This window comes from Suricata suricatta, chromosome 14 (genome assembly GCF_006229205.1).
Source record: "Suricata suricatta isolate VVHF042 chromosome 14, meerkat_22Aug2017_6uvM2_HiC, whole genome shotgun sequence".
NCBI lineage: Eukaryota > Metazoa > Chordata > Mammalia > Carnivora > Herpestidae > Suricata > Suricata suricatta.
In genome coordinates this window covers 24,147,174-24,171,743 of record NC_043713.1, presented here as the reverse complement: position 1 = coordinate 24,171,743, position 24,570 = coordinate 24,147,174, and the positions used below count along the sequence as shown (strand labels likewise).

Sequence of the window (24,570 nt, the reverse complement as noted above, 5' to 3'; positions counted from 1 at the left end):
TTAGTAATCGCAGCTCAATGCTTTCCGAGTTATGTCTCAAATAATCAATACAATTTGGCCACCTCTGCTGAATGTGCTAACACACAGCAAAACCAAGTTAAATAACTACGAAGTATAGGCGGCAGAGAAGGGTGGCAGGGAACCAAAAAAGAGGGAAGAACCTCAATGTCATATTAAGGAGTTTGGATTTCCATCCTGTATTAAGTGGGAAGCCAGTGAGCACAGAATCAACAACACCCCGAACTCTAAGAGCAGCAGCGAGGTACCCAAGTATACAATAGTTAAATGTCTGGCCCTGACTACAACCATCGAGATTTTTTTAGACCAAAAAAAAAAAAACAAACAAACAAAAAGCAGAAGAATAGTAACACTAATGCCTCTGGTGATGCATATGATAAAGTCTATGCATATGATAAAGCCTAATCATGCACTACAACAACACTATAATTAACCAGTGAGGCCAAGTGTTGGACCAGCAAACTTAGATCAGTCACTAACTTAACTTACTAAAGGAGAACACAGGCACATACATAAGGTTTAAAAGTTTTAATTCCACTAAAATGATATACCAAGTTGGAGCGCTGGGAATACTACTACATCACGTGTATACCACCTCTCAGCTTAAGTGTTCCACCAGTTTGCAAACTCATGCATCCTGGCACTTGAATGTCCAATCATGTGGCCTGTTAATGAAAGCAATGTACATGCATGATGGGGAATGAGGACGTATTTAAGTTCCAGCTTCCTCGTTTCCTACTGGTATACGCTAGCCAAGTTACTTTGAGAGTCTCAGGTTCCTCATCTGTAAAATGGAGAGAAGGATACCACCATCTCGCAGGAGAGTTGTAAGGAATATAAGGTAAGGAAAGTGCTTGGCACACAGCCCAACAGGAGTCTTCCTAACCCACTGTAACAACAAAACCATGTGTATTAAAATATCTAATTTGCATATATTATTCCTTAACACACCTTACAAGTAATTTGTCAGTCCTACCCTGTCTTTCCACCCACCCCCAAGGGCACAGAAGGGAAGTATAAAACAAAATTCAGTAATTTCTGAAGTAGTTTTATACATTTTGTGTCAAACAAGTGTCGGTGATCGGCTTGGTTTTATTTACATTAATGTTTTACTACAGAAGAACGCCCTACTGGAGTACCAGGGAGATCATCAGTCTCAATCAATATTAAGTAACTTTTAGTAAGTGGCAGAACAGAGACTTACCTTGGTAATGTTTTTTTCTTTTATCTTAGTGTTTGTTTATTTTTGAGAGACACAGACAGGCAGAGCGCCAACAGGGGAGGGGCATAGAGAGGGGGAGACACAGAATCCGAAGCAGGCTCCAGGCTCTGCACTGTCAGCACAGAGCCCAATGCAGGGCTTGAACTCACAGACTGCAAGATCATTACCTGAGCTGAAGTGAGAAGCTTAACCAACTGAGCCACCCAGGCACCCCAAGTTTTCTTTTTTAAAAAGAGAATGGTTTTTATTTTTATTATTGTAAAAATGAACCTTGCTAAAGACATGCATGCCTATCAGTACTGCATTAAAAAAAAAAAAAAAGAATGACAACATTAAATGCTGGTAAGGATGAAAAGAAACTGGATCTCACCTACAAAGAGCACGTGTAAAATGATGCAGCCACTGGAAAACAGTTTGGCAGTTTTGTATAAAACCAAACATGCACTTGATAACTGCATTTACCAGGGTGAGCATTTTGTTTATCACCTTACTATGCTGTACACCTAAAACTAACAATATTATGTTAACTGTACTTCAAGTAAAAATAAATTTGGGGACACCTAAGTGGCTCAGTCAGTTAAGTGTCTGACTTCACCTCAGGTCATCATCTTGCAGTTCATGGGTTCAAGCCCCACATCGGGCTCACTGCCATCCACGCAGATCCCGCTTCAGATTCTCTGTCTCCCTCTCTCTCTGCCCCTCCCCAACGTGCACTATCTTTCTCTCAAGAATAAAAAAAAAAAAAATTAAAAAAATAAATTTAAAAAAATAAATTAAAAAAATAATTTTAAATGATAATACATAAAAAATAATACATGAAATAACGTAAAAATTAAGATAATAATACATTAAAAAATGATAATAAAAAGGAACCTCAACTTGCAAAAACTGGAAACCATCCAAATGTCCTTCAATGGGCCACTGTTTAAACCAACTATGGTACATACACAACATAGGCGACTACTCAGCAATAAAAAGGAATGAACTACTGATACACAGAACCTGACCCAACTTGAATGGGTCTCAAGACTATGCTGAGTGAAAAGAGCCAATCTCAAAATGTTTAATATTGTATTATGCCATTGACATTACTTTCTTGAAATAACAAAATGATAGAGATTGAAAACTGATCAGTGGCTACCAGGAGTTAGCGGTGAGGGGGTGGGCGGAGGGTGTGGCTATACAGGCAGAGCACAGGGAGCTCTGCTGGGATGGAAGAGGTGAACACCTGAACTCTGGGAGTGGTAACACGAGTCTGCACACGTGATGAAAACCATATGGAGCTACACACGCACACAAGTAAGAGCATGTATGTAACTGCTGAATCCCAATAACCTCTGTGAACTGTACCAATGTCAATTTCCTGGTTTGGACACTGAACTGTGGTTATGTGAACCATTACCACTGGGGGAGCCGAGTGAAGGATTCGAGGGACCTCCCGGCACATTTTAGCCACCTCCTATACGTCTTTATTTTAAAATAACAGATTTTAAAAACTGAAACCTAAAAATAAAGCTACACAAACCTATGCAAGAATTATACAAATATACACACGTTTAAAATACATAGTTTTGCTTGAACAGATTACACAATATGAATGGTTTTTTGTAAATGGCTTTCACCACTTAATATGCTGTGGATCTTTTCCCATTTCTATAAACATATGATCACTTTTAAGGACCGTAATGCTACAGCATGCAGATGCATCACTTTTATTTGTTTAATCTAATTTCCTTACTCATGAACATTGAGATTATTAGCAATTTTCTTTCATAAACACTGCTATGAAATGTCTTTATACATGTATCTTTCTACATATATTTCTGAACTTATCCAATTATCTCCTTAACATAAACTCCAGAAGTGCCATTGCCAGGTCCATGAATACTTCTGTTCTGATGAATACTGCAAATTACACTGTAGAAGGATTTCACCAATTACCACCCACCAAAAATGTCTAACTGTAGCTTATAAACCCACACATATTCCTAACTTTGCAAAATTATTAGCCCAGATCTTTTAACACCAAATTGAGTAATCCTAATACTCAGATAAGCATGTGTTAACCAAAAGCAGGCCACAAACCTTTATGACACTGCATTTTTGCCCTCTAAACCGGCCTACTGGGAGGAATTCAGAAAGGATGTGCTGTCTGACTGGCAAATTATCATCCTGCCACTGTAAATTCAAAGCAAACTCTATTCAACACCACCTGAGTTCTTTCCTCACACCAGAAAGTCCATTTTTGTATTAAATAACATGGGGGCACATCGAGAACTACTGTACAGAGAGTCTATGGCTTCTCTGGACTTAAACTCTGAGGTTACAATCCTCTAACGAAGAACTCTGGGTATAACCTCAAAATGGTATGGTGAGAGGGACACAGAAATGTCCAGCTGAGGGGCCTCTGTCTGCCTGGATCAGTCAGCAGAGCAAGCGACCCTCCATCCTGAGGTTACAAATTCAAGCCCCACGCTGGGTGTGGAGATTACTTAAAAATAAAAATCTTTAAAAAGAGGAGGAGGAGGAGGAGAAGATGACAACGAAGGAGAAGGAGACGACGACATGTTCAGTTGTGATAGAAAAAGAAAAATATTAGCAAATATTAAGTAAAAAAGGGTGGATGTTTTTTCATTATAAAAATAATCAACCATATCAGCCACTTATACAGAAACTATCTCCAAATCTCTTGGTCTGCAATTCGCGAGGTGACAGGTGACAGGAGAAACCACCCCGCCCCCGATGGGGAGACACCTGCTCTCCACCACCGCCTCACCAAGATCCCGACATGAGTTCGTGAACGAAAGGGCTGGAGGGCCAGGGCTCGGTGGCACAGCACACGTCCCTGCACTCAGGAGCGCGGCGCCCCTGTGACATGGCAAGCAGTTTCCAAAACAGACCGATAAACAAGAAAGAACATTTGTTGGTAGGGAAAAAAAAAGCTAATTTCAAATGGAGCCCGTGGCTCAAGAATTCAAGGTTCTGCGACCAAAATAAATATATAAAAAGGGTCATCTAATAAACTAAATACCTCTTCCTGTTAATTGTCACACATGAAAGTATGGAAGAGTTATTTACCACCACATTTTGGTCAGCTGGTGCACGAGGTCAGCCAGGCTGGAGCTGCCAAGCAAAACACTCACCACTGCAGCGCCCAGGAGTGGGGCATGGAGGCTGCTGACTGAAGTGACCTGTGGCCTGTGTCATGGGGCCAGCCACACCCACCGAAGGAACTGTCTGTGGCCCTTTAGTGGCTTCTACAATCAACGTTGGTTCCCCCCACTCACGCCCCCGACTCTTTTCTTTTCTGCCAACTCATCCGTGTCATTCTTCATCTGGCCACACTTTGGATTTTGAGTAACATAAGAGGTACCAACGGACACTACCCGGCCATGGTGCTGGCCCTCAGGGATTAAAGAAAGAAAAAAAGGTTGAATAATCCAAAATCTTAGAAAAGAGGCATACAGTTGGGTGTAAAACAGCATCACAGTCTTACCACGCTCTCAAATACTGAAGTATGTGGGTTCCCACATAAAAGCAAGGTTGTTGTTGTTGTTTTTTTAATTTTTACACTACAGAGAAAAATATTTTTTTAACTAAAAATGTGACCTCATTAATTTGAACTCCACTAATTTAGAATTTTGGCTGTTTGGCTAAAATTAAGTTTAAACTGACTTTCATGTTATATTTTAAAGAAAGCATTTCAATGAGGGAGGAGAAGTTTTAGGACAAGTGTTGCTTGACTTCTACAATAGACGGGCACCCGGGTGGCTCAGTCAGTTAAGCATCCAACTCTTGATTCCAGCTCGGGTCATGATCTTGCGGTTTGTGGGTTCGAGCCCCACGTTGGCCTCTGTGCTGACAGTGTGGAGCCTGCTTGGGAATTCTCTCTCTCTCTGTATCTCTGCCCCTCCCCTGCTTGTGCTCTTTGTCTCTCAAAATAAATAAATAAACTCTAAAAAGAGAAAAAAAGTAATATTTTAAAAAAACTACAAAAGAAGTGTGCTTAAGGACTTTAGCACATTAATTGTTGATATGCAAATAGATTTGCTAATGATTAGATAGAATTTGCAATTTGTATAGACCTATAAACTATTCAAAGTTGTCTCACCATGGTTATTTCACTTGATTGCTTTCAAATCCCAAGAAGCTGACTGACCAAACAGGAGCATCCTCATTTTACAGGTGACAGAAACAGAGAAGCCAAGTAATTTGCCCAAGGTCACAATGTAAGAATAAACACATCTTATGTCTAATATTATTTCAATATAAATATTATTTAGTTCCTTTTTTATTAAAGCAAACCCACATAACATCAATCTAAAACACTTCCACTAACTACTTGGAATTTCTATACACACCTAAAAGAAGCTGTGCCATTCACGTATTATCCAGTACAAAAATTGTATCTGTTATGATTAAAATCACGTCAAGCTTATGTGAATGATAAGAAACCAAAGGAAATAGGGGTGCCTGGGTGGCTCAGTCGGTTAAGCTTCTGACTTCGGCTCAGGTCATGGTCTCACAGTTTGTGGGTTTGAGCCCCCGTCAGGCTCTGTGCTGACAGCTCAGAGCCTGGAACCTGCTTCAGATTCTGTGTCTCCCTCTCTCTGCCCTTCCCCCATTCATGCTCTGTTTCTGTCTCTCAAAAATAAACATTAAGAAAAAGAAGAAGAAACTAAAGGAAACAAAAAATTTTAAGCCTAAGAAGGAAAGTAGACTTTTTTATAACTGTTATGAAATGATAAACTATAGTCTGGTCATGAGGCTAAATTTTTAAATTATATGTTCCCTAATTCACAGCTTTCAGCAATTTAGACTGGTTTTATTTTACTTTTAAGCACACCCGTCTCATATATAAATCTCAATAATTTCAGATGACAAATTCATAGTTCAAATCTTACTTAATGAAAAGCTGATGGACAGAAAGCTGTTGGGGATAAATTATACATAGATTTCTCAACAATCAAACTATAATTATGAGGTTCAAAAATGAAACACTGAAAATGCCTATGTCCCTTTCACTGAGGATTTTGCCATAAAATGATTTCAAAACTGACATTATATCAACAATATCTCTTTCAGCCCATAACACACACTCTCTGACAAATAGGTCATGTTTTGTCAGTTTAAAACACAACCTGAGTAAATAAACAAGTAAGCATTCAGCAAAGTATGGGAGCATTCCTAAAGACGTGGTTTCCCTTAGCAAAAAGAAAACTGCAGAAGTCATTCACAAAACTAACTAGAATCAGCCCATTCAGTGGTTTAACTATGGCAATGGGAATGTTTCAAAAGGGCCTATTCACAGGAAAAAGTCAAAGGCTAAAAAACTGCATATAAATTTATGATTGCAATTTTGAATACACCAAGTAGAAACTAAAAGGTGTTTAGATTCATGGGATTCACAGACGATCCTATATGTTGTCATTCAAACGCCAGAGTGAAAGGAACCATAACTATGAAAATGTCGCCATTTCAGCAGCACCCTGCAAGATAAGACTGTCTTTATTTTCCCAAGAAAGGTGACTCCTTGGAAATCCAGATACTAACATGGTAGGGAAAAGAAGGAAGGGAGTCCGCGCAGTAAAATGGACTTGCTCTATTTTAAAGTTTTACACAAGACTCGTTCTACTGCCCCAGGTAAACTTTTAGTCTGAGGGAGGGACCCCTGGGCAAACTCACGCACCTTCTCAAGTGATCCTGCACAGGAAGGTATAAATGAAAGGACAGGAAATAAAGGTTTTGACTCAAGATGTAAAAGCTGACCTTCTTTGGGCCCCTCAACTGGAGAATGTAAGGCGTCAAAAAAAAGTCTCCAGTATTTATTCCCTTTGTGAAACAGTGAGTATGTGAGTTTGGTGGCTGTTGAGCTACACCTAGGATGAAAGAGATGGAGTTGAGCAGGTGGACAGCGGTCAGCCCGGGCTCGTGCCGACAGTGGAGCGGGTGCCTTCACCTTGAAGGAGCTAATGAACCGCACAGCAAACACGCCAAAGGGAGTAAGAAGCCAGCAGCAGACACAGACATCAAGTGTCTCATGTGCAGACCCAACCTCGCAGACCTCACTGGAGATCTACACACGGACAGGCACCTAACGCAACAAGCCCAGCACCCGGCCACACAGTACGTGTGCAATAAACCACCACTAAATGAACGAGATGCCCACGTTAGCTGAGTCTCTCGGCTGAACATACATATTTTCTTATTATGTAAGAGAGAGCCCCGAAAAAATAAATCAGAGTGGTAACTGGAACCTAACAATGATGAACAGGAATGGAAAACATTTATTTTTATTTGACTTTTACTTTTTTTTAAACATTAATTAATTAATTTATTTATTTATTTATTTATTTATTTATTTATTTTGAGAGAGCGATAGAGAGTGAGAGCATGAGCATGAGCAGGGGAAGGGGCAGAGAGAGAAGGAGAAAGAGAACCCAAAGCAGGCTCCACACTGTCAGCGCAGGGTCCAACGTGGGGCTTGAACCCACAAACCGTGAGATCATGATCTGAGCCAAAGTCAGACGCTCAACTGACTCAGCCACCCAAGTGCCCCAAAATGGAGAATGTTTAAAAAAGAATACATAAGCACGGCAAACCACAGTTTAAAATAAGATGTGATGGGGCACGTGGGTGCCTCAGTCAGGTGAGCATCTGACTCTTGGTTTCGGCTCAGATCACAATCTCAGGGTTGTGGGATCAGACCCCACATCGGGCTCTGCACGGAGCGTGGGGGTTGCGTGGGATTCTCTCTCTCTCTTTCTCTCCCTGCCCCCTCCCCTGCTTATGTTCTAAAACAAAAAAAGAAGCAAAAAAAAAAAAAGATTAAAAAATATGATGTGGCATGTACATACAATGGACATTATTTGGTGAAAAAGGAAATTCTGACACATGCCACAACATGGATGAAGGTGAAAGAAGCCAGACATAAAATGGCAAATATTATGTAGTTCTACATATAAGAGGTACCTCGAACAGGCAAATCCATAGAGACAGAAAGTAGAATAGAAGTTACCAGGGGCTGGGGGAAAGGGGAATGTGGTGTAATGAGTACAGAGTTTCTGTCTGTGATGATGAAAAAGTTCTGGAAATGCACACTGGTGGTGGCCGTACAACACTGCGAATGTACGTAAGTGAATCACACACTTAGAAGCGACTACAGCAGTAAGCTTTCATGTTATGAAAATTTTACCATAATGAAGCAAACTATGTGAGTAAAATCTTTCCACAGTATAGGAGAGTCCGTAAATTATAACAGACTAGACCCCATTCTCAAATCCCAGCATGGAAACACGCCCCTCTCCGGAATACCGTGCAACGTAACAGACCTCTAACATGGCCCGAAGTCCCAGGTGCCCTGGCTCCCAGCTCTGCCTTCTGCCGCCCACGAACACGCAGGCCTTGCTCCTGCAGCAGCTCCATGTTGGTGCTCGCTGTCCCCTCTACCTGGAATGTTCTTTCATTTGTGTGGCTCAGGCCCCGGTTTTGCTAATGTCTCTGCTTAAATGCTGCCCCCCAGAGACCCTCTCTCTAAAGAAATCCCTTGCTTGTATCTGCTCCCATTCGGTCACTCCACTGCACTTGGCATTTTCAGAAATGATTTTGCATATTTATTTCCTATTTATTGCCCATCTCCTCCACTGAAATACAAGCTGCAAGAGGGCAGGGGCTCCATTCCTCACGGTCACTGAGAGATTTCCAGCCCTTTAAAACAGTATCTCATGAAGAGGGGGTATTCAGTAACTATTTTTTTTAGTAAATAAACTTTAAAACTTCACAATTACTGAGAAGAAAATGTCATAAAGAATATATTAATTTTGGGGCACCTGACTGGCTCAGTCAGTGGAGCATGTAACTCTTGATGTCGGGGTTGTGAGTTCAAGCCCCACAGTAAGAACAGAGATTAGTTAAAAATAAAATTAAAAAAAAAAAACCAGGGGCACCTGGGTGACTCAGCTGGTTAAGTGTCTGACTCTCGGTTTCAGCGCAGGAGGCCATGAACTCCCAATCTGTAAGCTCAAACCCCATGGAGGGTTCTGTGCTGATAACATGCAGCCTGCTTGGGATTTTTTTCTCTCACCCTCTCTCTGCCCTTCCTCCATTCACTTACTCACTCTGATAAATAAACTAAAAACAAACAATACATTAATTTTTTGATCATATAACAGTAATATAGTATAATCCCATTTTGTAGGAGAAAAAAGACAGATATAATATATATATCTTTAAATATATGCAATATAAAAAGTATGGAAGAATATATACCAAATATCAACAGTGGTTTTCTTTATGTGAAAATACATGACTATTTTCCCTTTTGTTTTCATATTTTCTAACTTCTCTACAATGAAAGGCTTATATGATTTAAAAAAAAAGACAATTTTACCAGCAAATCAACTACTAAGAGCTCACTCCACTTATAAAGTTAGAGATATGGATAAAGACTTGACTACAAGGAAGTTCATCATAGTTTTACATATAATCACAAAAAATAAACAACCAAAATATTCAATGTCAGCTAAATTACTGACATCCATAAGACAGAATATTGCACAGCCATTTAAAAGTTATGCTGTAGGACAACACTGCCCTGAGGAAAATGTAAGTTGGGGCACTTGGGTGGTTCAGTTGGTTAAGCTTCCAACTCTTGATTTTGGCTCAGGTCATGATCTCACAGTTGTGAATTCGAGCCCTGTGTCGGGTTCTGTGCTGACAGCACGGAGCCTGCTTGGGATCCTCTCTCTCTCTCTCTCTCTCTCTCTCTCTCTCTCTCTCTCTCTCTCTCTCTCTCTCTCACTGTCCCTCCCCTGCTTGCTCTCTCTCAAAATATATAATAAACATTTAAAAAACGTAAGTTAAAGACAGAACATGTAGAATATGACCCATTTTTAAATGAGAGAATTGATAGCATGTACACCAAAATATGAATGATAGTTATTCTGACTGTAATTATTTTTACCTTTTTTTTTAATGTTTTATTTACTTTTGAGACAGAGAGAGACAAAGCATGAGTGGGGAGGGACAGAGAGAGAGGTAAACACAGAATCAGAAGCAGGCTCCAGGCTCTGAGCTGTCAGCACAGAGTCTGACGCAGGGCTCGAACCCAGGAACGTGAGATCATGACCTTAGCTGAAGTCAGAGGCTCAACCAACTGAGCCACCCAGGCATACCTATTTTTACCTTTTTTGCCTTCTTTGTGCTTTTCTATAAACAAAGGTACTGAAAGAAAATATGCATTATCTGATATTCAAAAAAAGGAGCATAAGTGACTGTGTGCGCCAAAAGCTGCCTTCTTGCCTTATTTGGGTGCCATCTAGTGGCTGGAAAACATAATACAATTTTCACAAAGCAGTAAAGGTTTCTAAAGGTGATCTCCTTAAAAAGGATATTATGCAAACACAAAGACAAACATTACTACAGTACATCGTTGACCTAATTTTCTGAAACAACTGAGCAATTAATTTAAAGGAGTCCGAGTATTTGTAATCTTTAGGAAACAGCAGGTATCAGAAAAACTGGTTAAATTTTTGGGTTTTTTTTCTTCCCTCAAATATTTAAGACTAACTCTCAAGATGGAGTCCTATCTCTTTTTTAAACTAATAGATATTCACTCCTTGAAACGAATGGGAAGTCAGATGCTTAACTTGCAGTCTGGTGTTTTGTATCCCTCCCACCTCCAAATCTAGACGGTAGGTATTATCGTTTCCATTTTTCAGAAGCGTCAACAGGCCACACAAGATTAAGCAACTTGCCTAAAGTCACAGAACTAGTCAGCAGTGGAGCTGAGACACAAGGCAGAGTTGGTCTGGCTCCAAAATCTATGCGGCCCCTATCATGCGCACTATCTCCATTCCTTACAGGTCACCCAGAAAGCCAATGCACCTTTCACTAAGATGATTCTCACTCTTAATAAGTATAGAAGCATGTGGATTCTTAAAAAATAAGTAAACAAACAAACCAAAAACAGAAACAGAATCACACATACAGAGAACAGGGGCACCTGGGTGGTTCAGTCTGTTAAGAGTCCACCCAACTTTTGATTTCAGCTCAGGTCACAATATCATGGTTCGTGAGTTCAAGCCCCAAGAGGGGGTCTGCACTAACAGCATGAAGCCTGCTTGTGACTCTCTGTCTCCCTCTCTCTCTGCCCCTCCCCTGATCGTGCTCACCCGCACACTGTCTCTCTCTCAAAAATAAACATTTTAAGGGGAGGGAAGGGGAGAAGAGGGGAAAGAAGGAAGGAAGGAAGGAAGGGAGGGAGGGAGGGAGAAACTAAGAAAGAAAGAAATGAAAGAAAGAAAACCGGATTGCCAGAGAGGGAGGTGGAGGAGCGGATGAAGTAAGTGGAGGGGATGAAGAGGTTTAAACTTCTAGTTACGAAGCAAGTCCCGGGATGGCGAGTGCAGCAGGGAACACAATTGACGGCGGGGTGATGACGCTGGAGGGTGACCGCACACTGGGGAGCGCGGTCTGTGCACAGACAGAACTGCTGAATCGCTGTTTGTCCATCTAAAACTCACAGAACTTTGTGTGTCCACCATAATGCAATAAAAATTAAAACGTAACTATACAAGATGTCACCATATTGGGGAACATTGCTCTCAAATCTAGAACTGTAAGCTCTTAAGTATTTATGTTCAGATCAGTATCCGTTTAAAACAAAAGAACTTTTTAAATACATTATTCTACACACTGTTCCATCAGCTGGCTATGCCAGCTCCATAAGGACGCGGGACTTTCCGTTTCCTGCGTCAGCACAGACACTCGGACCTTCGGCACGTGGCGGTTACACGACCACAGCTGCCTGGCCTGTCACCGTCCTGCCCTACTCTCTCTTCTTTCTCGCTCCTTCCAATCTGTCATTCACCCACCCTAAAAAGTGATTTCTCTAAAACAATACTTTCACCAAGTCCACTCAACAAGAACATACGATGCTAATCCTCAGCTTTTAACAGGTGTGGCCCCAAATAAGCCCCCTCCTCCAGGCCACGAGACCCAGGCAGGCTTATGGCTCTACCCTGCAACACCATGAATCATGTCAGGTAGCACTTTAAGAGATCCGTAAAATCTGTTCCCCACCTTTTACACCCGTTTCTCATGCCCCGACCACACGAACAAGAAGAGTTAACGGAAGTCATCTGGCCGTCCTTTACCCGCAGCACAAGAACCGCTTTTATCCACATGTACATGGCTCTTCATTGTGGCATTTGTACAAAACACCGGAAGCGATCCAAATGGTTAGTGCATATGGCTATATTAATTTTGGTATATTCAGGGATGACATGCTATGCCCCCATCAAAAAGAATGAGGAAACTAATATAGAGAAGGCTCTCCAAAATATAATGAAAAACCCCAAGGTACAGAAGTACATGTATTGTCTAAAACAAGGCAGATGTATGTGCTTGCGTTTACAAACGCGTGTTGTGGTCGGAGTGTTTGGATCCCCCTCCCGTAATGTGGTGGCTCAAATCCTAACCCCCAAGGGTGATGGGATTAGTAGGCGGGCCTTTGGGGGAGGGGTGAGGCCTTCGTGCGAGGGATCAGTTCCCATTATCGGAGAGGCCCCCAGAGAACCTGCTCACCCCTTCCACCAAGTGAGGCCCAGAGCAGGTCCTGGCTACGCACCAGGAAGAGGGCCGCTATCACAGCCCAGGCCCCTGGCCTCCAGACCCGCGAGCAATCCACTCCGCCTGTGCCTAGGCTCCCGGGCCGGCCGGGGTGGGGGGTTTTGTGATAGGGGCCTGAAAGGGCTAAGACAGCAAGGGGCATCCTCCGAATACCCATCTAAGAAGATGGGCAACAACAGTTGCCTCTGGGGAAGCAAACCAGACACATGGCAGGACCAAGGATGGGAGACTTCCTGCTCTTTAACCTGTTGTGTCTTTTGAATTTTGGACCTCAAGAATGTATTATCTTTTCAGACAAAAATATATATATTTTTAAACTCCAGCTACAGGGGCGCCTGGGGGGCATGTTCCAACCTCTCCAAAGTACTTACCAGAGTCCTATAATCCTGTCTAGCCTACACAGCATCCATATACCTCCTAACATTCTACTTATCTGAAATATGCATAACTGATCCTGTAACTGAATTATTAAAAAAAGGAAACAAAACAAAGACACTGGAGAAGTAATACAGTGGACCCTCAACAACGCAGAGGTTAGGGGCACCGACCCCTGCACAGTGGAAAATCCACTGTATAACTTTTTTTTTAATTTATTTATTTTGAGGAAGAGAGAGAGAAGAAGCGGGAGAGAGAAGGGGAGGCAGAGAGGGAGAGGGTGAGAAAGAGAAACCCAAGCAGGCTCCACACTAGTATGGAACCCGATGCGGGGCTTGATCTCACAACTGTAAGATCGTGACCTGAGCCGAAATCAAGAGTCGGTGCTTAATCAACTGACCCACCCAGGCACCCTACCACATATAACTTTTGACCCAAACTTAACCCCTAATAGCCTACTATTGACCCAAACCTGACCTATAACATAGTCTATTAGCACATATTTGTATGCTGTATGTATTATATACTATAGAAAGTCAGCTAGAGAAAAGACTATGCCGTTAAGAAAACCATAAGGAAGAGACAACACATTTACAGTACAGGGCTACATTTATCAGAAAAATCCACATACACGTGAACCCTTAGAGTCCAAATCTATGCTGTTTAAGGGTCGGTCGTAATTGCTGCTGAGGGATACAGTGATTGCCACAAGGTGATGCAGTTAGAGGATCTAATAAAATGAAAGCCTGATTCCGGACTTTATGATAAAAATCTTTCTGGGGCGCCTGGGTGGCTCAGTCGGTTAAGTGTCCGACTTTGGCTCAGGTCATGATCTCATGGTTCATGGATTCGAGCCCCACATCGGGCTCTATGCTGATGGCTCGGAGCCTGGAGCCTGTCTTCAGATTCTGTGTCTCCCTCTCTCTATGACCTCCCCTACTTCTGCTCTCTCTCTGTCTCTCAAAAATGAATAAATATAAAATAGTTTAAAAAAAATTTTTTTAAATCTTTCAATGATACTAGGACAAATCGAAAGTGCCTTATTTTATTTTTTTTACAAGTCTCCACCCCTCACCTCCAATTCCACGCACCGCCTCCCCTCTGCCGCTCCCCTGCGGGGCCAGCCCCCTCCCATTCCCACCCCCGACCTACTCTCTAGGGCTCAGGAGGCCATTGAAGCATTTCTCCTTCAGTTGCCTCCAGAAAGGGGCCCTGGCTGAGGGGCACAGGGGTGGGAAGGAGACTTTCATTACACAGCCTTTGGTACCTTCTGGGATTTGAACCATAGGAACGAACTCCCTTTCAAAACATAAGTGAAATACAAAAACACATGCCACTTCTTCCAGGAAGTCTAGGACTCGCCCTGTCCTATTCTACCTGAGACGTGAGACGCTGCTGCTGGGTTCGTGCTCTGCTGCACTCACTCACTGGTCTGCAGACAGATTACAAGCCCTGTGAGGGCCCGAGACGTTATCTTGCTCTTCATTATATCCTGAGATGCAAGTCAATAAGCAATAGGTTATGGGGCGCCTGGGCGGCTCGGTAGGTTAAGCGTCTTGACTTCAGCCCAGGTCATGATCTCACCGTTTGTGGATTCAAGCCCCACGTCAGGCTCTGTGCTGACGGCTGAGAGCCTGGAGCTGCTTCAGATTCTGTGTCTCCCCCTCTCCCTGTCCCTCCCCTGCTCCTGCTCTATCTCTCTCTCTTTGAAAAAAAAATTAACAAAATTAATAATAGCTTACAAATAGCGAAAGGTCATCTGGTCCAGCCACAAGCACGACACATATTACAAATGTGTTCCCATATACCATACCCCCACGGGGGGCGGGGGGGATACTTAGATGTTCATAAACCAAAAAATAATAAGTACGGTTTTGTTTCTTGTTTTTGTTGCTGTTATTTAGAAATGTATAAAATCAGCCATGCAAGTAATTTTAAAATATTTTATTAAGAAAAATAAATGGCATATTATTTAAACTTTACTCTTAATCTGGATTCTATTTCAGACTTTTGCTTCACAAATAATCCGAATAAAGTGAAAAGTTAAAACTATTGAAGAGTCTTAATAAGATTTTGCGACCATGCCTAGAAACTCTAACAAAATCTGAGTACTCTAGTGCCAAAAATAATTTGTAGTAAAGAAGAATTAGATTAGTCCTAAAGGCCTGACAGTTTCTAAAAAACAAAAACAGAAACAGAACAGCTGACATCAATTTTTGGCTCCAAAAATGGGCTGCACTTGAAAAACACACACATGGATCCAAGACATTCCAGGAGCGAGCATGCTCATCTCAAAAACGGCTAAATTCAGAGTCTTTTCTACAGAGATTCATCTTAGTGCTAAATAATTCACACACTAGGTAATCCCATCCCTGACTCTATCAATGAGGTGGCACCTGCTCAAGGTTCGACAGGTCACACATCAGACACCAGCACTGAGAGCCAGGGACAGTACCAGCACAAAGAGACAGAGGTACAACAAGGGAGAGAGGTACAACACCACAAACGAAGCCTCCAGAACCATCCCCCAAACACACCTGCACTATGCTATTTATTCCCTTTAGAGCTTTTCAGACTTTCCAAGATTCCTATATGCTTTTCTGTATAAACTGGGTTGCATTAAAACAGAATGAATACACAAGAAAAAATAAAGACAAAAAGAATAAATACATGAGAACGGCAAGGATCTTCGAGAAAGAGCAGTAATTAACAAAACAAACTATAAAGCCCCAGTAATTCAAACCACAAGTCACCAGCAAAAATATGGCAAACTTTAGAGAGTAAGAAATAGACAGAGCTAACAAAGTCTTCCCATCACTAGTCCTTAAGAAGTTCGTCCTCCCCCCAGTTCTGCATAAATCAAGTACATGTCCAGAGACACACACACCCTTCTTCTTCTTTGGCTATTAGGATTTTTTCTGCGCCACTTAAGTTTTAGAATAAGCTTATCAAAATCTCTCCACCTTATCCCCCCAGCGGCCATAAAAAGCAATCGCGATTTTAACTGGAATCACCTTCTCTGTAGGTCAATTTGGAAAGAATTGACGTTTTTACAATAGTCTTCATCTTTAAACATGGTATCTCTCTCCAGTTAGTGAAGTCTTTTTGAATGTCCTTCAGAAGACACTAAACTCCAGGGTACCGCAGCTCACACAGGTGAAAAGAAAATGTGTCGGACAATGAATGGTGAAGTCTATGCCCTTTTCCTTTGAACATGAGCAGTGGCACGCCGTGAGAAACTCCTCACAGATTAAGAAAAGTGTCATTTTCTTTTTTTTAATCCAAGTTAGATGACATACAGCGTAGTCTCGGCTTCAGGGGCAGAACCCAGTGATTCCTCTCTTAGAAACCCAGCACTCGCCCCAACAAGTGCCGCCTTAATGCCCACCACCCCACCAACGCTCGGTTTGTTCTCTGTATTTAAGAGTCTTTTACGGTTTGCCTCCCTCTCTGTTTTTATCTTATTCTTCTTTCCCTTCTGCTGTTCTGTGTTGTGTTTCTCAAAATCCACATATGAGTGAAATCACAGGATACCTGTCCTCCTCTGACTTATTTTGCTTACATAATACACTCTAGCTCCTTCCACGTTGTTGCAAATGGCAAGATTTCATTCTTTTTGATCACCAAGGAGTGTTCCATTATATATATATTGTACCACATCTTCTTCATCCATTCATCAGTCGACTGACATCTGGGCTCTTTCCATACTTCGGCTATTGGCGATAGTGCTGCTATAAACATTGGGGGGGGGTGCCCCTTTCAAACCAGTACTCCTTGTTCTTTGGATAAACACCTAGCAGTGCAGTTGCTGGGTCGTACAGTAGTTCTACCTTTAATTTTTTGAGGAAGCTCCATATTGTTCTCCAGAGTGGCTGCCCCAGTTTGCATTCCTACTAGCAAGTGGAAAAAAAGGTTCCTCTTTCTCCTCATCCTCACCAACATCTACTTTTCCTGATTTGTTCATTTTAGCCATCCTGACAGGTGTAAGGTGGTATCCCATTGTGGTTTTGATCTGTATTTGTTTCCCTGATGATGAGTGATGGTGAGCATCTTCACATGTGTCTGTTGGCCATCTGGACGTTGTTTTTGGAAAAGTGTCTATTCACTACTTCTGCCAGTTTCTTCACTAGATTATTTGTTTTTTGGGTGTGAAGTCTGGTAAGTTCTCTATAATTTTGGATACTAACTCTGTATCCAATATGTCATTTGCAAATATCTTCTCCCATTCCGTGGGTCACCTTTTAGTTTTGTTGATTGTTAAGGGAAACGATTTCAAAATCTGCTGATGCTCTAGCTGTCTCCAGTCTGACGTCTCCCACCGAGCCTCAGCTAAGGCTCTCAGAAGCAGTAACAGGTACCCACTTCCTCTAATATGCTATCACCTGAAACTGTAAACTAAGTGAACCCAACTGCATCCAGAAGTAACAAATTAAACATTATTGCCAAAATATATAAATAGTTCACAATAAAGGAATATCAATAATCCTTAAGCCTTAAACACACAAAAACAAACATAACCTTGATCATTAAAGAAAGGCAAATTGGGGGTGCCTGGGTGGCTCAGTCGGTTAAGCGACTCTTGATCTTGGCTCAGGTCATGATCTGCGGTTTGTGAGACTGAGCCCCACTTCAGGTTCTGCTGAAGGTGTGGAGTCTGCTTGGGATTCTCACTCTCCCTGTCTCTCTGCCCCTCCCCCACTCATGTGCGCGCGCACGCACACACTCTCTCTCTCTCAGAAATAAACTTAAAAAAAAAAAAAGGCAATTGAAACCATAAGGACCACAACATACATACACATATAGGTTTTTTATTTATCATTCACCATCCGAAGGCAGAGAGACAGCACTCTCAAGCCTGGTGCTGAGGGAGAGGGGACATACTTGTTGTCACCATGACACTATTTTCATACTGAAAATTGGTAAAGGAAAGGAATTGTTTACTCTTATTTAATAATAGAGTAAAAACGGCATATAACTTAAATGATGAAGGAAAGCTCTTCTTTACAGAAAAATTCTAGTTAATAAATATAAAAGAAATCATCAAATTAGAAATATCACCGTTTTGTCATTTCTACTGAAACAGGTGATTCAGACCAAAATAATCAATGGCTGCTAAAACATACTCAAACCTCAAATCAATCTCCACATGATAAGTGATATGAAACCACACATTTTCCGTGTCCGGAAGTGACACAGTATGAAGTACACAGACCGCTTACCCAGGACCCTTACCAAAACCATTTATGGTGCTTCGAGCCATTTAATCTGACTTCCAGTTTTAAGACAGAAAACACACACACACACACACACACACACACACACACACACACACACACAGTTACAAGACATAAGGAGCAATCAAGTAAGTTCAGAAGGTTTGGAGCATTCTACTACTGAAAAATACACCAAGTTTGTGAAAAAAATTAAGAGCGCAGGGGAAAAACTGTGGCAGGGGCTGCAGAGTGAATATCTCTACTCTAAAGACATTTTTTTTTTGAGAGAGAGAGAGAGAGAGAGAGAGACAGTGCGAGCAGAGGAGGGACAACTAGAGGAGAGACAGAATCTGAAGACAGGCTCCAAGCTCTGAGCTAGCTGTCAGCACAGAGCCTAATACGGATCTCGAACCCAAGAACTGTGAGATCATGACCTGAGCCAAAGTCAGACACTCAACTCACTGAGCCACCCAGGCGCCCCACTACTCTTAAAGACATTTAAGGGGCATCTGTGGGTCAGTCGGTTAAGGGTCTGACTCTTGGTTTCGCTCAGGTCATGATCTCACACACAGTTCATGAGATCGAGCTGTCGGTACACAGCCTGCTTGAGATTCCCTCTCTCTCCACCCCTGCCCCACTCATACTCTCTCTCCCCATCTCTCTCAAAATAAATCAATAAAGACATTTAAGAAATGTAACTGGGGTGCTGGGGTGGCTCAATGGGTTAACCATCTTGATTTCAACTCAGGTCATGATCTCACAGTTTTGTGAGTTTCAAGCACAGAGCCTGCTTGGGATTCTCTGTCTCCCCTCTCTCTCTCTACCCCTCCCCTACTCAAGTTGTCTCTGTCTCTTAAATTAAGTTTTTTCTCCCTCTTTCAAAAATAAACAAAGAATTTATAAACGTCTAAATGGCTGCAGAGTATCTACAGACTATATTTAATTAGTTTTCTGTTTGTGGATGCAGCTTTCAGACTTTTCTCATAACACATAATGCTGCGTACATCATTTCCCATTTGTACAAATACACCTCTAGTAAAATTCCGTGCAGCAGAACTGCTGGATCAAAGTGTCTGTGGGTTTATAATTCTAACAGATCCGGAGCACCTGAGTGGTGCAGTCAGGTAAATATCCGACCCTTGATCTTAGCTTAAGTCACGATCTCACAGTTTGTAAGTTCAAGCCCCGCATCAGACTCTGCTCCAATGTCACGGAGCCCGCTTAGGATTCTCTCTCCTTCTCTTTCTCTCTGTCCCTCCCCACGTGTGTTCTCTCTCGTTCTCTCTCTCTCTCTCACCCTAAATAAACAAGTAAAAATAAAAATAATAATTTTGACACATTTTGCCAAACTGTTCCATTGACTTGTGTCAATTTATACTCCTACAAGCAGGGCATGAGAAGGTCTATTTCCCCACATTTTTATCAATTTAATGCAATTTTAGACTCTTTGACCTATGCCAATTTGATAGATGAAAACCAAGATCTCATTTTTAACTTGATTATAAAAACAAACAGGCATATAACAATCAGAGTGATTAGAATATTGAATTTCAACATATTCAATACCTATACTGTAAAATTTTAATTTTTTTTAACAGGTTTGGTGTGACAGGCAGAATAGGAGCCCCTAGCATCTGTGAATGTTATGTCATATCATGTATCAATCCTTCATTCCTTTTTACTTCTCAGCGATACTCTGCTGCATGAATATACCATATTCTGTTTTTCATAATACCATTCTGATTGTCTTCATATTTGCTTCACCTACTTTTTTTTAAGTATTTTAAAGTAAGATAAGGACGTTTTCTTCTATAACCATAATACCATTATCAGACCTAACAAAACTAAAAATAAATCCTCCTACCCAGTCCACATTGACATTTCCATGGTTGCTTTATAAGATTTGTTAGAATTAGGAACTAAATGAGGTGCATTCGTTGCATTTGGTAATTATATTTCTTCCTTTTCTAAAAAAGTTTTTTCAACGTTCACTTTTTGAGAGAGAGAAAGACAGAGACAGAGACAGTCCATGAGCAAGGGAGGGGCAGAGAGACGGAGACACACAATCAAAGCAGGCTCCAGGCTCCGAGCTGTCAGCACAGAGCCAGACACAACACTTGAACCCATGAACAGTGAGATCATGACCTGATCAGAGTCAGGCACTTAACCGACTGAGCCACCCAGGCGCCTCCCCATTTTTTTAAAATGTTTTTAAATACTTACTTATTTTTGAGAGAGAGAAAAGAAAGCGTGAGCAGGAAAGGGGCTGAGAGAGGGGTTTTGGAGGGTTTTTTTTATGTTTTTTGTTTATTTTCTGTAGCCATTTAAATGAAAAAGGCAGTTGCATATAAGCACGTTAAAAAATACATTTTACTTGCCTGTAGGGAAGGAAAGCATGGGACAGCAGCAAAAAGAGAAAAAGGAGGATATGTATAGGATGCAGGGACTTGTGTTTAAACGATTTTGTAAAACTACATGAGATACATGCTTAAATAACCTTGTACTCTTCTAGAAGATTCAAAAGAAACTGCTATGAGGAATTGTCCCCAGGGGAGGGAGGTGGCTGAGTGGAAGAAAGGAAAGAGAAAACCTGATTTCCAACTTTCCATACCTTTTGGATTTTCTACTGGTACACGTATGACAGGATGGGTCGAGTGACAGAACATTAAAAACTTTCTTTTTAGCCAGCACACCACACAAGTTTGTGCGACCTTCTACACTAATTTTCAATCTCCAAGTGACCTCTTACCTGCTGGTTGGTGCAGGGAAAGAAAACGAGAGAAGCTGATTCCAGAACGGGTCATTCTCAGAGACAGAGTCTGTGCCCGACAACTTCTTTAAGTACTCGTTTTTAGGAAGATCGCTGATTCTGCTGCTGTTCGACCCCATCTTCCCCTCTGGCAGACAACTGGTCCTTACACCTTCATTTCCACAAGACAAACTATAAAGAATGAAAAGAAAGTTCAAACGTGTTCAAAATTAGTCATCATACTTTTCCCATCCTTGACCTATATGAAAAAAAGAAAAAAACCTACAAACTTACTTAAGGAAGTCACACTTCTCTTTATTTTTAAATATATTATACACTAGCTACAATGTTACAAAGGAGAGAAAGAGGTTAAAATCTGTCTTCGCTAACATGCACACAAAAGTCCGAGTTCATGCTTACAGGTCTTCAAATAAGCATACCTCTGCCTAAGAAAATGTCTCAAAGCAAATTCCTAACAATGACAACTTACTGCAAATTGTCTGAAAATGAAGCTATTTTTTAAAAATTCTTTAATGTTCATTTATATTCAGGGGGGCAGGGTGGAGGGGCAGAGAGAGAGGGAGACACAGAATCTGAAGCAGGCTCCAGGCTCTGAGCTGTCAGCACAGAGCCCGATGCGGGGCTTGAACCCATGAGCCAGGATATCATGACCTGAACTGAAGTCAGACGCTTAACTGACTGAGCCACGCAGGTGCCCCTGAAAATGAAGCTTTTACAACAAATGATGGTAATAAGCAAACAGAAAGCGGATTATCTTGAACGTGCTCAGTAGGGGGCAGGCACTGCCGTGAGGGCAATCAGCTCTGGGGAGAGGGAACCTGATCTCAGTTACGCGCTGAAAGAGAACGGGCTCCCTGTTCCAAAGCCGTCACACTCAGTGTCCCTCTCGCTGTGCTGTTGTGCGCATCGTCATTAGCTGGCACGCCTCTTCTCCTAAACCATGAGGCATTTGGGGTTTTGATAATAAGAACTGTCTTATTCACCGTCCTCTGCCCAGCATCTAGACCAGCATGTACCAGCTGCGCTGCAGTACGCGGAAGGGAAGCTTAGAGAACAAAATGACCAGCATCTTCAATATTTGTTGTGCATGGTCACAAGGGACAAACGAATGGTTTCGTTCAAATATGAACCACTGTCTCCATCAAACCACGTTTAACATAGTTCTAGATCATGTTCTATCTCAATTTGTTCAGGAAAGTCTCTCACTGACAATACAAATGGTGGTATGATGAATAATAATGATGCTATGCTAAAATTACCGTCGCAATGAAAGGGAATTATGTCCAAAGGGAAAACTCAGGTTAGATGAGAACTTATATTAGTAGCGACTTACTTTCTTACGTCTGTACCTCCACACTCCACGGAGACGCCAAAGCCAACATCAGAATCTGGAAGCATGTCTTCCACATTCTCTTTGGAACTTTGGGTCTAGACTAAGCTAAATTATCTAAAGATATGAGGCCTCCCCAACACATGAACAGCTGGTCTTCTGAACCAGGAGGGAGAAATACTGATCTGGCTTCTTGTCACCTGCCCCTGAACTCAAGACCGCCTACTATTTCCCTCTTCCCTGCCCAGCTGGCTCCAACTAAGCCTCCATATCAAGCCAGCTAATCATGAGTCTAGATTGTGGTTTAATTTGTTAAATAAGGAATTATTAAGCCCAATTAGAAAATGCTATTAAAATACCCTGAAATACATAAATGCCTATTTGTCATACCCAATTCCAAAGCTAATTTACACATTTTAAGCCATCAAAAATTAATTTTTTAATACAATCTTACAATGGGGTACATTACACTGATGAAAATGAATTAACTAGAGCTACAGTGACCAACATGAACATATCTCAGAAATATATGCTAAAAAAAATGCTACAGAATAATAGACATGGTATGATTTCATTTATATGATTTTAAAACATACAAACCATATAATGGATGTATTATTCGTAGCTACCACAATTATTAAAATATATGTGGAAAAATACACGACAAATTCAGAAGAATGCTTTTACAGAATGTTATCAGGAGAGGGCCAGAGGAGCATCTGTTGTATCAATAAATACTTTCCCAAACAGAAAAGGGGAAAAGAATAGAAAGAAAGGGATGGGGGCGCCTGGGTGACTCAGCCAGTTAAGCATCTGGCTTCCGCTCAGGCCATGATCTCATGGTTCATGGGTTCAAGCCCCGTGTCAGATTCTGTGCTGACAGCAGCGAGCCTCATGTGGGGCTCGAACTCATAAACCGTGGGATCATGACCTGAGCCAAGTCAGATACTCAACCACTCAACTAATCCACCCAGGCACCCTCACCCTTGGTGAGAGAAGAAACCAAGAAAAATGAAGACAAGGAATTCGAGAAACAAAGGCTGCAACCCAAGATGGGGTAAGAGAAGCCCAGGAGAAGACAGGTGCGGCAGGCTGGGACCCGAGTTGAGGCAGGGGAGCAAACCAGACAGCGACAGGTCACCTGACATGTCTGACCTTGTTCCGTGGAGCGTCACAATATTGTAGGAGAATCTGGTAGGAATGAAGGATAGCTACACAGAAAACAAATGATTTTTAAAATTATGTACCCTGGAAAAAACAAAAACTATTTAAGAAGGGTCATGTAATCATAGTATATGACTCAATTTAACAGTCATCAATATTTATATAATCACTACAATACAAACAGTAAATAAACATTTAACCAAAAATTGTGAGGCAACTATAGTGGGAAGATGCTAGAAAAAGCAGTGGTAGTGGTGGTTTAAGAGTGTGAAATTCTCATCTTCCATAATAGGCAGGAAGTCAGCAGAAAACACCTAATTACTAACTAGGCAAATAACAGTAAAAGTAAATTAGTTATAAATAAGGAGGTAAACAGCCAGAAACAACAGCTAAGAGACTAAAGTGTGGCCTTCTCCGGGGAAGGATTCTGGAGTGGAGAAGGTGGTCGTGAAGTCCTTTTGTTCTACGTCCATCACGTTATCTGAGTTTGTTTTTTATAACTATGTGTACATATTTCTTTGGTTTTAAAAATTAAATATGTTTAAGCTCCTTCACCTACTCATATTTAAACTTTTAACATCTATGAAAAACACAAAGTTACTATCATAACTAAATTCATAGTGACAATGTAAATTATTCTTTACTGAGGCAAACTAGCAAACTTTAAGAAATCTATTTGTCTGATATAGTGTAATGTCATTAAAGTTATCTCCCCAAATCCGTATTTCAGATTCCCACCATTATGTGTTCACTGGCAAGCAGTAGCCACAGCTTGGTCAGAAAAGAGGAACTGAATTCAAGCCCACAGTGGGGATAAACACACAAATCAATATAACAAAACAGAAAC

General features: G+C 41.4%; 1 protein-coding gene across 2 annotated transcripts in view; it reads right to left on the bottom strand.

The window, feature by feature from the left end:
• The window catches only part of DYM (dymeclin), a 334,407-nt gene that overhangs the window by 285,238 nt on the left and 24,599 nt on the right, over positions 1–24,570 (bottom strand). For both annotated transcript variants that reach the window (XM_029923001.1, XM_029923002.1), the window contains exon 2: positions 21,209–21,400. In XM_029923001.1, coding sequence (XP_029778861.1) covers positions 21,209–21,348 — 140 coding nt within the window. In that variant the 5' untranslated portion in view covers positions 21,349–21,400. The remainder of the gene's footprint in view (positions 1–21,208; positions 21,401–24,570) is intronic.